Source organism: Ambystoma mexicanum, chromosome 2q, assembly GCF_040938575.1.
Source record: "Ambystoma mexicanum isolate Mex_15411 chromosome 2q, UKY_AmexF1_1, whole genome shotgun sequence".
NCBI classification, from domain to species: Eukaryota; Metazoa; Chordata; class Amphibia; order Caudata; family Ambystomatidae; genus Ambystoma; species Ambystoma mexicanum.
This window is the reverse complement of record NC_090924.1, coordinates 240,572,194-240,585,011: the sequence shown is the minus strand read 5'-3', so window position 1 is coordinate 240,585,011 and position 12,818 is coordinate 240,572,194. Positions and strand designations below refer to the sequence as shown.

General features: G+C 48.4%; 1 protein-coding gene across 1 annotated transcript in view; it reads left to right on the top strand.

Annotated features, from left to right (window-relative positions):
• Positions 1-12,818, top strand: part of UNKL (unk like zinc finger) — a 1,575,372-nt gene that overhangs the window by 1,285,207 nt on the left and 277,347 nt on the right. The window contains exons 11-12 of the mRNA XM_069647206.1: positions 3,025-3,255; positions 3,754-3,956. Coding sequence (XP_069503307.1) covers positions 3,025-3,255; positions 3,754-3,956 — 434 coding nt within the window. The remainder of the gene's footprint in view (positions 1-3,024; positions 3,256-3,753; positions 3,957-12,818) is intronic.

The following is a 12,818-nucleotide window of genomic DNA, read 5'->3' as shown; positions in this document are numbered from 1 at the left end:
CTGTTCTTGGATTAAACTGCTGTATACCAGGCCTACGGCTGATGTTAAAACTAATGGTCAGAGGTCAAAACCTTTTGAATTGGAACGTGGCACGAGACAGGGCTGCCCATTGTCACCTTTGTTATTCGTACTTAGTATTGAACCTTTGGCTATAACATTGAGAAATGAGGAGGGCTTACAAGGCATAAGTTGTTGGGGAATGCAACAAAAAATGTGGTTATAGGCTGATGATTTATTGTTGGTCCTCAAGAACCTTGGTGAGTCAGTGCCGGTTCTTATGAACATTCTCGAGGCCTTTCACCAGTGCTCAGGATACAAGATCAATTGGGCAAAATCAGAGGTTTTACCATTGGTGCCGATGTGTGACAAACAATTTATTACCCGGTTGGGTTTTAAGTGGTGTGCTGATAAACTATTGTACTTGGGGGTTTGGATTTTGCCTAATTTTACTGATTTTGTGAGAGAAAATATGAATATGGTGTGCACTAATTTCAAATTGGATTTGGAAAGATGGTGTTTGTTGCACCTTTCCCTTTGGGGGAAGGTGAATGCTTTGAAAATGGTGTAGACTCCTAGAGTAAACCTTTATTCTGAGTATGATCCCATTAGACATTGAGAAACATTTTTGGTGTGAGTTGGATAGACTCGTGCAAGGATTTTTGTGGGATCGTAAACCTCTGTGTCTGAAGATTAGTAAATTGCAATTACCTTTGTCTAAGGGTGGACTGGGGGTCCCTAATTTCAAAGCATACCATTTGGCTTTTATGTCACGGAATAGATTTGCTTTTCTCAAATCGGAGCATGAGGATTGGGCATGTGCAGAGGCTAGCCATGTAGGCCCTTTGTCGCCTAGGGCTATGTTGACCAGTCGGCCACCTCGAGCTACGATGTAGGCCCACTGACTAGGAGTTTACGGAACTCATGGGTGGTCTGAGTGAATGTTTGGGTTTCAATGCATTGAAAGATCCGAGTGCTTCAATTTGGCTGAATCCGAGTGTCACACATGAAGGGAAAATGTTGTTCTGGCATGATTGGTACCTAGCTGGGGTGCGGTGGATCAGTGATCTGTTCAATGGTTTGGATTGGATGACGGCTAGGGAGATACAGTTCAAGTTTGACATTCCTACTTTTCGCCTGGCAGATTATCAGAAGATCAGGAGGGTGATGGGGGTTGTGGATTTGGGAAAGAAAATCAATATAGAAATGCTTCGTTGGGAGCCTGGGGTGAGTGGATGTGGCCTAGTTAGTTATGTTTATAGGCTGGTTGTGTCGAATTATCGGGCTAATGATGCTTTAGGATTGGATTGGAATCAGAGAATTGGTGAAGATATTACGGAGACGTGTATTTGTGAGAATGTGAAGCTGTGTTCTTTGAGTCTTGCAGACAGGTTGCGTCAAATAAAGATCTTGAATAGGACATACTGGACGCCTGAGAGAATGATGAAGAGGGGGGTGAGTGACAGCTCTGAATGTTGGACATGTTAACACGAGGTGGGCACCTTTGAGCATATGTTGTGGGAGTGCTCAAGGGTGAGAGGTCTGTGGTTTGAATTTGACCAGATCTGTGAAAAGATTCTTGAAGAGAAGGTTCATATGGATTTTAAGACCATAGTACTGGGTAGTGGGGATTTGTTGGAAGACTTGACTACTTCTCAGAAGAAATGGATCTTTCGTGGGGCAATGGTGGGGAAGAAACTAATTTTGAGACATTGGAAAGCATCTACCCCTGTTACTATTGAGGAATGGATTGCAGAGATGCATTCTCTAGCAGATATGGAGAGAGTGCTGTATCGGAGAGAAAAGAAAGATGGATTATTTAATAAGATTTGGGGCAAATTTCTTTTACTGTATTAGACCTGTTTATTGATTATATTGTGACTCCTGGGGGGGGAGGTATTTCTGATGTATATAGTTTGTAGGTTTTGCTGTGATTATTACATGATGTTATATTATTGTACATATGTTTCTATGTTGTGAACTTTTTGAAAATAAATATTTTTAAAAAAACAAAAAACTTTACAATATTTTTCACATGGCAAGCTTATTTTTAAGCATATACCCTAATGGTCTTTCAACGGCTTTGTCAGATTTCCATATGAATTAGAACAGCCACACTGTTTTCTGATCCCCTTGTTAGAGTTAGAACAAAGCTTACTTAACCATGGTACTTGTACAGCCTCTCAAGTTCTAAGCCCTCACTGGGAGTATGTATAGAGCCCGCTGATAGACTTGTTCTCACCTAGGGCAGCCCATCTTCCGACAAACGTGCTTCTGAGCCCTGCATTGCTCATTGATGAGTTTTTTGCTTATTGGAATGCTTTCAAAGACGTCCACAATGTATTTCGACATCTGGTGCTAAGATGCATTTAAAAGCCTTCACATGCCATGTACCCTTGGATATGATCTATATGTCAGCTACTTGTGCTACTGCACATATCTTCTGTGAACGCTGCTTCATGGCTGTTTACCCTAGATCAGCCCCTCAATTTGGCAATGCCCTTTTGAAGAATGTGTAGTTAAAATTTGTATGCCACTTAGCTACGTCTGTGCTTTAAAAACACCTACGAATATGGATGGAGGAAGAACTGGACTGACCATTAGTTATGTTTTTCACCATAGAGACTTTGGTACTGGTAGTCCTTAGCCTCCTGTCTGCCGGAAACAAGCACCCTCTCTGTCTGTATCATGTGGTATGGACTTCAGGAAAAAGAAAGGCTGTGGGGAGCTGTTGTATACATAGTAGATGGAGCTTATGGCCACATAAGTGCTTTGTGCTCTTTTGAAACAAAATAGTATTTGTTGTGCAGCTAAGGTTACATCAATCTGTCATACAGCTAGAACATTCAATGGTTTTGGAGGACATTTCTGTAAATGCCTAAAGCTTTCACAGAATTAGAAAAATGAAAATCAAAGGAAATTAAAGTGTTGCTTTTTAAATTAATCTGTTTTTGAAAATATTAGAGTTGCACATCTTTTCTGTAATGTTAATCTGTTTTATTTCTTTTCTGCTTTATTTATGTCCAGGTCAGAGATTGCTGGGGAGTTCTGCCCCTGTCAATATTCCAGGTTCTCTTGCTCGTTCCTCATCTTTACATTCATCATCTTCTGTTTCAACCTCACCACTTGGCTCTCTTCCCCACTCGTTATCTCAGTCTTTCCTTTCGTCCAGTATGACCCCTCACCACCACCAGCCTCAATCTCTAAAAGCTGAACACATCAATTTAGGCACCTCTGCATCTTCTCATAATTCTTTAGGTAAGTCACTTGGATGTTAACCACCTAAAACTATTTTGTGTAATGCGTGTAATACTTGTGTTTTTTTTCCGTTGCCATACTGTCCTTTATTTGAACCGTCTCTATGCAGATCACTCCATGCAGCTTCCAAATTTATCCTTCAAAATGCTACTATCATGTCTACTTTCAAATAATGTAAAACCTTTTTATAATCAATCTAAATAGTTTAGCATGCAAACTATACATTGTCAAATGTATTTTTCTTTGCAGCAGATAAAATGTGTACAGCAGGTTCTCAGTATTTGCTAAACATGTTATTTAAAAACAATGTTTCAGCTCTGCAAACCTTAAACGTTTTAATCTTTGTACAGTACATGTATCATTGCTGCAACCTTGAATTTCTGAAGTGCTACTCTACATTTCCCTCAGTTCTGTTGATTGTTGTAATATAAAATATATTTATGTAAACGACTGCTTGAGGTTGTACTTCACTTAATCTATCCATGTTCTATGTTCCAGGGTTGAATGGTGTCACTGGTAGTATCTGGGACTTTGTTACTGGAAGTTTCTCCCCAACTCCATCTCCCGTGTTCAGTAGTGGCTCTACACCCTCAACAACTACAAACTCAAAAAGCAGCGAGTTAACTCGAATTAGACGAGAACTTGATGAGGCGAAAAGGAAAATAAAGCGTTGGGAAGACTCTTGGCAGCAAGTGAAGCAGGTGATGTTTAAAGTTCAGCTAAATTAGCACCACAAAGATATGCGTATTTTGTTTTGTTAACTTAAAATTCTTTGATTCATAAAGTTCTTGGCTGTTAAATTGGTCAATCCCCTGTAATATGTTCTTTACAAAGCACACATTTTTTTCAGTACAGCATAGTATTATTAATGAGACCTTATCCACTAGTAAGCAAGCTTAACGGCACCAGAGAGACCCAAGACGGTTTTGAGCCAGTTCCTGAATCAAAGTATAAAAGTAAAACTAGCGTAAGTGATATTTTTACATAGGGACACATAAGCATGCCCGCCCTTGATGTGATATCAAATATCGCATTTTCTAGCACTGTTCTTCTTGAGAGGGGATCAAATGAGACTGAAAGGAAAGGAGGTGCTGTAGTTTGCCATTTGGCAAAATTGGCATAATTCCACAGTTTACATAATGGATTGCACCTTTGGTTTTCAGTGTCCTTTTGAGTAATTTTCATTTGAAAGTGAATTTACTCTCAAAATGATTTTTACGTAGACTGGAGATTTTGTTACTGTCCTTGCATGCATGCTAATTATTGTTATACTTACCCTGAAACATATAACCACTTCAAGGAAGCTTATCTAAGGATTGGCTGTGGTGTGTCGCCCCTCATGGGAGCATGGAATCTCCCAGGGCTCGTGCCAAGGTCACATGTTGTGGCCATGTGACGACAGAGTAATAAAAGAGACGGGCCGTTTCCAGCTCATCAGTCAATGCAACCTGACTCCAGCCTTCTGTGTGTCCTTGGCTGCAGTGCAATGCTGACGCTGCGTAGTAGGCAGAGGGCCTGCTGCTGAAGGGCCCTCCACCCTGACAGTGGCCCTGCTGGGCAACGCTGCCTCTGATGCCCCCACCCCTGTGTAAGCAGAGCCCCTGCTGGGCAACTCTGCATGGAGGTGCTGGCACCCCTGCTGGGCAACTCCGTCACCGGATCTTGTGTTAGCCATGGTGCCCCCAGGTCATGGAAGAGCCTGTGTGCTCACCGGCTGAAAGGGTGCCCCCTGTCCACGGATGTCTGCTGGGTGCTTCCAGCCTTGGTCTGCGTTACCGCAGGCCAGGACTTAACAGTGGCCACTATCAACAGGGAGCTGGTAACTATTTTCCTGTAGCAGCCACCTGATGCTTTGGAATAAAATAAAGGCCCTCTTATAAGTTACTTGAAAAAAGGAACACTGGATTTACGGATCATGTTTCCATTACTGCTAAGAAGTGAGGGAATGTCCTCAAAGATGTGCATATTCTCCAGCATGGGGTCTGGCATGGATTCACATGCTCATGAATATTCCCCGTGGTCACGCTGGGAATCCTCGGTAAAATAAAAACTGTTTCACTTTCACTTACAAAACTGTATTTTTCCCATAAACCAATCACCGCCATCTGGGTCATACTGACCCCAGCCAATGACAATCCTCTCCCTAAGCCATCTTCAGATTTTTACTGCACGCTTCAGTGTTTTCTTGTGGAAAGTTTTAATTTTTTTTCAAAAGAGCCTGTGTGTGCTTCTCTTCATCTGCCAACAGCGGGGATCCATTGTCGGTGAAATTCAGCGCCCTTCAAGGGCAAAGATCGTTGAATTTTCCAGAAGGCCATCAGGCCTTCTTCATGCCCTCCTGAGCATGACTGAGGAGAAGAAAGAAGGAAGATCCCTCTTCAAGCCCTGCACCAAGTGCAGGCTCTGAAATGTGTTTGTGGGGGACAAGCACCTACAATGCCTCTACTGACAGCATCCGGACCACAAGGAAGGAGATTGCGAGATATGTCACAGATTCTCCAAGAAGACAAATGACAGGCACAGTAGACTGCTGCTGTGGCTGAATTCCAAGACCTCTGCACCGTGCGACAAGCAGGGGCATGCCTCGCCCAAGGCCGGTCGGTGTGAGGAGCGGGCTTCTAAGTCCTGTGAAGGTGCCTCATCACTTGGGGCCCAAGATATGGCCAAGCACCGCAAGTCCGGGTCCACCGGGGTCACAGCGGAAGCGGGTCCTACGGCAGACAGGGCAGGATCGACATCACCCTTCGCCTCCATTGCCAGCCGGCAATAGAGCTCCTCCTCGAAGAGAAAATAGTCTAACCCGGCAAAGCTGTGGGAGAAGCCAGAGAAACTGCGGACGGAGGAGAAGGCCGATCTGCCCAAGAATACCAAGGCAGCACAGGAAAAGACTTTGTCGACGATGGAGCTGGTGGTGGCTGCTCTTTCGAAAGCTAAAGGGGCTGACCCCGAGTGGGTAGCCCCCACAGTGCCAAAGGTATCCCTCCCTCCGAGGTGAGGAGCCACTGTGGTGACTTTGACATGGTCTACCGGCACTCCCGAGAAAGGGACACACCGCCTCAGAACCCGGTTCCAGCCCCTCAGGGTGGAAAGAGGGGGGGGGGGGCAAGGAGGCCCCAGATCAGTCCCAGGCCGTGGCCCAAGCCATGGAAATTTCATCCACGGAGGATGAGGATATGGAGTCCCCCACACACGGTTCTACGACCTTGGTGTCGGAGATCCAGAAGAGGATGCCACAAGGGCCTATTCCAACGGTTCCCCAGGCCCATGATCATCTGCAGTTGAAGAAAAGAAAGCGCCATCCAACACCCCCTTTTCAGCCTCCACACGCGCGTCGGGTCCCATCTCCCCCGGCATACACAGACACGGGTGCAGGGATGGATTCAGCCACGACTACTGACGACGATGATATCGTTGGAGCGGGCAGTGGGGGCCTGCAGCCTAGGGCGTCCCCACTGGACGAGGTGGGATTGTTACATTCTATGATCTCCAAAGCCTCCAAGCTGTTCCAGCTTGTGCCCGAGGAGACCAGGAAGGAGGGTTTCCTGTACCAGAGGCACGAGGCCAAGAGGAAGACCATCATGGCAGTACCCCTCCTGAACAATGTGTGAGAGGAGGGCCTAGCCCTCTTGAAGAACCCTTACATGGCTCCAGCCAAGCAAGATAGGCTGGAGAAGAAGTACTGGGTACCGGAATCCGCCCCCAAGTGCCTGAGGTTGCAACCATCACAGGCGTCAGTGGTTTTGGTGACGGCGAGGAAGCGGTCATCTAACCCGTCGTCGTCTTCAGTCCCTCCGGACAGCGAGGATAAGAAGTTGGACACCATGGGGAGGAAGGTAATCTACACTGCTGTGTCCACCATCAAGGCTACCAACGCACTGGCTATCCTAGCAAGATACGACAGAGAGCAGTGGTACAAGCCTGGGCCTAACCTGGAGTTCCTCCCCGACGACAAGCGGACGGAGTCGATCGCCCTCTTCCAAAATGGAGAGATAGTGTCAGATCACGCCATCACAGTGGCGCTGAACATTGCTGACACGGGGTTCCGCCAGATGTGGAACAGTGTCTGCCTTAGTCACCAAGGCTGGATGAAGGCCATGAATTTCCGTCAGGAGGTCCAAACGAAGGTACTGGACATGCCTTTCGACTGAGATAACCTTTTCAGGAAGGCCGTCAACGAGGCCCTGCAGTCCATCAAGGCAGTGACAGCCTGTGCCCTGGCACCCTCCAACAGCACCGCTCTTCCTTTCATTCTTCCAGAGGAAAGTCGGGCAGGTCGTCAAAAGGTTTCTCCTCCTTGTACCATCAGCCTTCCAGATCCACGACCCAGGAGGCCCACAGAGCTGTTCCAAGGCCTACGGAGGAGGAGATCAGCATCGTCATTGCCAGGAAAAGCAGGACGCCAATGCCGAAACAAGCCTGAACCGGCCAAGGAGTCAGGCCCCCACCCATGCACCCCGGTGGGAGGCTGGCTGATGAGGTTCGTCAGTGAGTGGGAAAAGATCACCACCGACAGATTGGTGCTGTACGCTCTTGCCCAAGGACATACCCTGGAATTTCCGCACAGATGTCTGTGGATCGCGCCGGTGACCCGTCGGGAGCAACACGTCCCTCAGCTCTTGGAGAAAGTACAGGCCATGCTGCGAAAAGGGGCGACAGAGCTGGTTCCTCACGGACTCAGTCTACTCCAGATACTTCTTGGTAAGACAGAAGACCGGGGGGCTGAAGGCCCATTCTAGACCCGCCACGTCTAAACAAGTACCTCAAGTGTCAGAAATTCAGGATGGGCACGTTGCAGCACATGCTCGGCCTTCTGTAAAGAGGGTTTTTTTTTACGTCGCTGGTCCTGCATGACGCCGACTTCCACATCCCCATCCCTATCCCCATTCACAGGAAACATTGCAAGTCTCTGTGCTTCGTAGTGCAAGGACAGCACTACCAGATCAAGGCCCTACCCTTCGGCTTAAAATCGGCCCCCAAGGTATTCACAAAGTGCCTGGCACCAGTGGCGGCCCTTCTGCGTCTTCAGGGGATTCACGTATACCCGTACCTCGACGACTGGCTCATCCGTCCCGCTCGCGGGAGTTGGCCGTCGGACACACGGAGGCAGCCGTCAAGCTGCTGATGGATCTGAGATTCTCCAAAGGCATGCTTGACGCCATCGCAGAACATGCTGTTCCTGGGAGCCAGGCTCGATACAGTGTCCTGCCTATCATCGCCCTCAGAGGTGAGGTTAGCGGCCATTCAGCGGAAGATGCAGCAGCGGCTGTTGCCGATGAAGACGGCCACGGTGTGGGCCATCAAGTCGTTGCTCAGCATGATGTCGTGCTGCATCTACCTCATCTGGCTCTGCAGGTTACAGATGCATCCTCTTCATGAGTTCCTGGACGCTCACTGGATTCAGGTGACTAGAAACCTTCACGGACAAGATCACTCTGGACGACAAGTTCCACCGGGCGATAAGGTGGTGGGGCGACCGCTCCAACATCGCCCGTGGCACAGGGTTTTAGAACCTTCAATTCCAAGAGACAGTCATGACGGATGCTTCCTTGGAAGCCTGGGGAGCCCACACCGGACGTCTTCACGCCAGAGGCCTGTGGCTGCCAGAGGAGAAGAATCTCCATATCAACATCCTGGAGCTACGGCCAGTGTTCTGGCCCTCCAAGTCGTTCCTTCCGTCTCTGAAGGGTAGGGTGGTGAGGATCTTCACAGACAACACCACCACAATGTTCTACATCAGGAAACAAGGGGGCACTCGCTCCCGGGCCCTCCAAGGAAGTGCAGGAACTGTGGCGCTGGGCCGTCAGACAAGTTATGTTCCTCGTTACCTTCACCTAGCGGGATCAAGAACACCATTGAGGACTCCCACAGCAGGGAGTTGCGCTCCTGCCATGAGTGGGAACTTCTGCAGGACCAGGTGGACCAAATCTTCGCCAGGTGGGCAGGCCCCAAATCAACCTTTTTGCGACGACGGCGAACACCCAATGCCAGAAGTTCACTAGAAGATTCCATCAGCCGAGGAGCCTGGGGGACGCGTTCTCCTTCCCGTGGGAAGGGATGTTACTGTATGTGTTTTCTCCATTGCCTCTCCTGCTACGAATCATCAACCCACTCAGACAGTGTCAGTGCAGGATGATACTCCTCGCCCCAGCGTGGCCGAGGCAGATTTGGTACCCGGACCTTCTCAGCCTGTCCGCGTGGCCACCGGTCAAGCTACCAGCGGTCCCGGATCTTCTCACTAGAGGAGGCGCAATCCTGCATCATGACCCAAAATCACTCAACCTGAGGGCTTGGCTCCTGCAGCCTTAGAGTTTGGAGGATGAGTTGCCGGCGAACTACAGGGAGGTCCTCACCAAGGCCGGGGCATTGTGGACTCTGAAGTGTTACTGGCACAAGTGGAAGCGTTTTGCTATGTGGTGCTGGTCGCAGAAGATTACCCCTCTGAGGGTCACAGCCCACAGATTCTTCCGTACTTGCTATCCTTGGCCAAGGCTGGACTGGCGCACGCCTCGATCAAAGTACATCTGGTGGCTATCTCCCGCTACACCAGGTCTTCACTTTGCTCTCATCGGCTTGTCAAGGAGTTCCTCAAAGGACTTTTTCGATCTTTCCCGCCGGTGAAAGCACGCCTGCCTGGGCGTGGGAACTCACTGTGGTTCTGACGAGGCTCATGGGGGCCCCCTTCGAGCCTATGCATCAGGCCCCTGTAAAGAATTTATGGTGGCAATAAAGACAGACACAAGTGATCACTGTTCAGTGTTTATTGAACTATAAATAAAGGGTGGAAAAACTCCTCACCCAAATCTTGGATGGGAGCAAGCGTCGACCATCAAATGAAAAATAAGGCAGTCCTAATGGCGTCGAGCTTCAGCTACCAGGCTCCTCGAGGTTAAAGTCTTGTTACATAAAAAAGTCTCTTGCCTTCGAGGCCTGATAATGATAATGATGTGTTATTTATATAGTGCCTTAATCCAAAGCGCTTTACAGAGCACACATTTACATACAATATCACCCAACCGAAATTGGTACTCATTTATCTACCTCGGAAGGATGAAAGGCTGAGTTGGCCTTGCTGGGATTCGAACCTGTGACCTGCAGATCACGCTCAGATCGCAGCAGTGAGCCCTCAGCCCGCTGAGCTATCTTGCCGGCTTGTTGCATGTATCTGTTGGATATATCCAACAAATAAACAAACATTCAAAAAGTTATTTTCCTCAGTTCATGTTGGGTGATGACTTCAGCCCTGCGGCTCCCTCTTCCGGGCGCTTTCCCCTCATATCGTATTCCACAAATTAAATGACAGTTCCTTTTCTCAATGAACTTTGGGTGATAGCTTCACCCCCTATAGCTCCCTTGTTGGGGCTCAGATCCCTCTCGACTGTTGGCCTCCCTCCACCGGGTAGACTATGGCTTTCAACACAATGTTCATCTGTATGGCTTTTTAATGTGATGGTCTTTCACCCTTGAGTCCCCCTCTTCGCGGCACAGACGCTTCACAAATCTCAGCCTCTCTCGTTCTTTCCTAACAGTTTTGTCAGTCAAAGACTTTCGATTTTGCTCGATGTCCTGTATGACCACTGTGAAACACTTGTGTATGAGTGCGATACAAATAAAAATATCGTATCACTTAGACCTATCTTGGTGGCTCCCCTACGGCCTTCTGGTATCTGTAGTCGTATTCAACATGGGATCGACCACGGTTTCTCGAGACAGCACCCATGTGGTGCCTATTCACTCTGTAGCTGGTCTTCTCTTAACACTTAGATAGTTCTTTGTACTCTTCTTTATATGCCACTTTGCGACTTTGATTCAACACAGCCCAGTTCTTATCGGTTCTTCCTTCGACTCACCGGCTGTGATGAACCGCTTGGCTTTCCTTGGATCTGGAGTGAAGACCGGTACCATGGTAGCAGGAGTTTCCCTCGCTCTGGTTTATCAGCGTTGATACGCTCTGTGTACTTTTGACACCCGTTTCAGGATCCTTGGGCTATTGTCCTTGGTTTTAAGATTCCTTCTGCGGAGGGTTCGCAGGGTTTTGTCGAGAAGGGCAAGGTTGTGTCTCCACGTCGGCGCCTCGATATTTGCCGCCTTTCTCCTCCTCTTGAACTGCTGGGTCTGGATAGCTGTCTCGTCGTGCAGTCTGCCTTGGTTGTCATGTGCTCTTGTGCTCCACCTTTTATCCCTGTGGGAAAGGGCTGACGGGTGTTAATGATTTAGGTCAATTGCCTGACTTTGCCTGATCCTTGTATCGGGACATGTCAGGTAAGCAGTTTTAACATTAGCCTCTTCTCGATTACGGTGCGAGCAAGTGTTTGTGTTGGAAAGAAAGGGTTTGGAAAGCAAACAGGAATGACCAGGATTAATATCAGGAAATAAACACAGGGATTGTGGGAATGGTAGTGTTTCATCAGAGTAAACTGCGTGTTCGGGAAAGAATAACCAGAGGGATGGAGAAAAGAATGTCCGGGAGTGTTTGGGTAAGAATAATCAGAGGGTTGTGCAGAAGAACGATTGGGAGTATTCGGGCCGGGAACATGGTATCCGTGATTCTGGGAGAGATGGTTTCTGGGTGCAATGGGGCTTGGGTTCCTGGGGAATTTGCTGGATATGGAGGGATCGCTGGAGTGGGGAATAGCGGAGAAAGGAGGATTCTCGGAGTTGGGTGCTTGAGGTTTGGAATCCTAGTGGCTTGGCTAGATACGGAGGGATCGTTGGATCTTGGCTGGAGTGATTCACTGGGAGGAAGGTAGGTAGATGTCATATAGCCTATAAAGGCTTGAGAGTTCTCGTCTTCCTCTTCCTCAGTATAATACCGCGCCTCACCTGGGGTCTTTTCCTGAGCACAACCTTGGTTTCCCCTTTTCAGATGATATTCTCTCTTCCTTACACCCCTGGGGTTGGGGTCAGAGCATTGGCCCTTCCCAAGCCACCTGAATAAGGGATTCTCGGGGCTGACTAGGGAGAATACCCTCGGGTTTCTCACACCCCTTTCAAGTTCCTCTCATGGAAAACGGCTTTCCTTGTGGCCATTACCTCCACCAGGAGGGTGGGTGAGATACAGGCCCTGTCCTGCAAACAGACATACCATACTTTTCACTAATCAAGGGTGGTGCTGCGGACACACCCATCTTTCATGCCGAAGGTACAGTCGGAATTCCACCTCAACAAACCTTTGATGTTACCTGTTTTTTCCCCCGAAACCTTCATCTTCAGTTGAGAGAGCCTTGCACTCGCTGGACGTTGCTTGTGCCCTCAAGTTCTATGTGGCACGCACAAAGTTTTTGAAACATTTCATAGCTGTTCCTGAACTTTGGTCCTGTGAACCGTAGGAAGGCTTTGTTCAAGGCTTCCATCTCAAGGTGGCTCTCCGGCTGCATCATGCACTGTCATCGGTGGGGAACCGACTGCTGGCCAGCCGTCTGAGAACCCATTCCACCAGAGCGGTCGCTGCGACGACGGCGTTCCTGGCTGGTGTGCCCCTGCTGGACATCTGCAGGTCTGCTACGTGGAGGTCTACGACACCTTCACAAAGTTCTACTGCGTCAACAGGGATTCCAGGGAGGAGT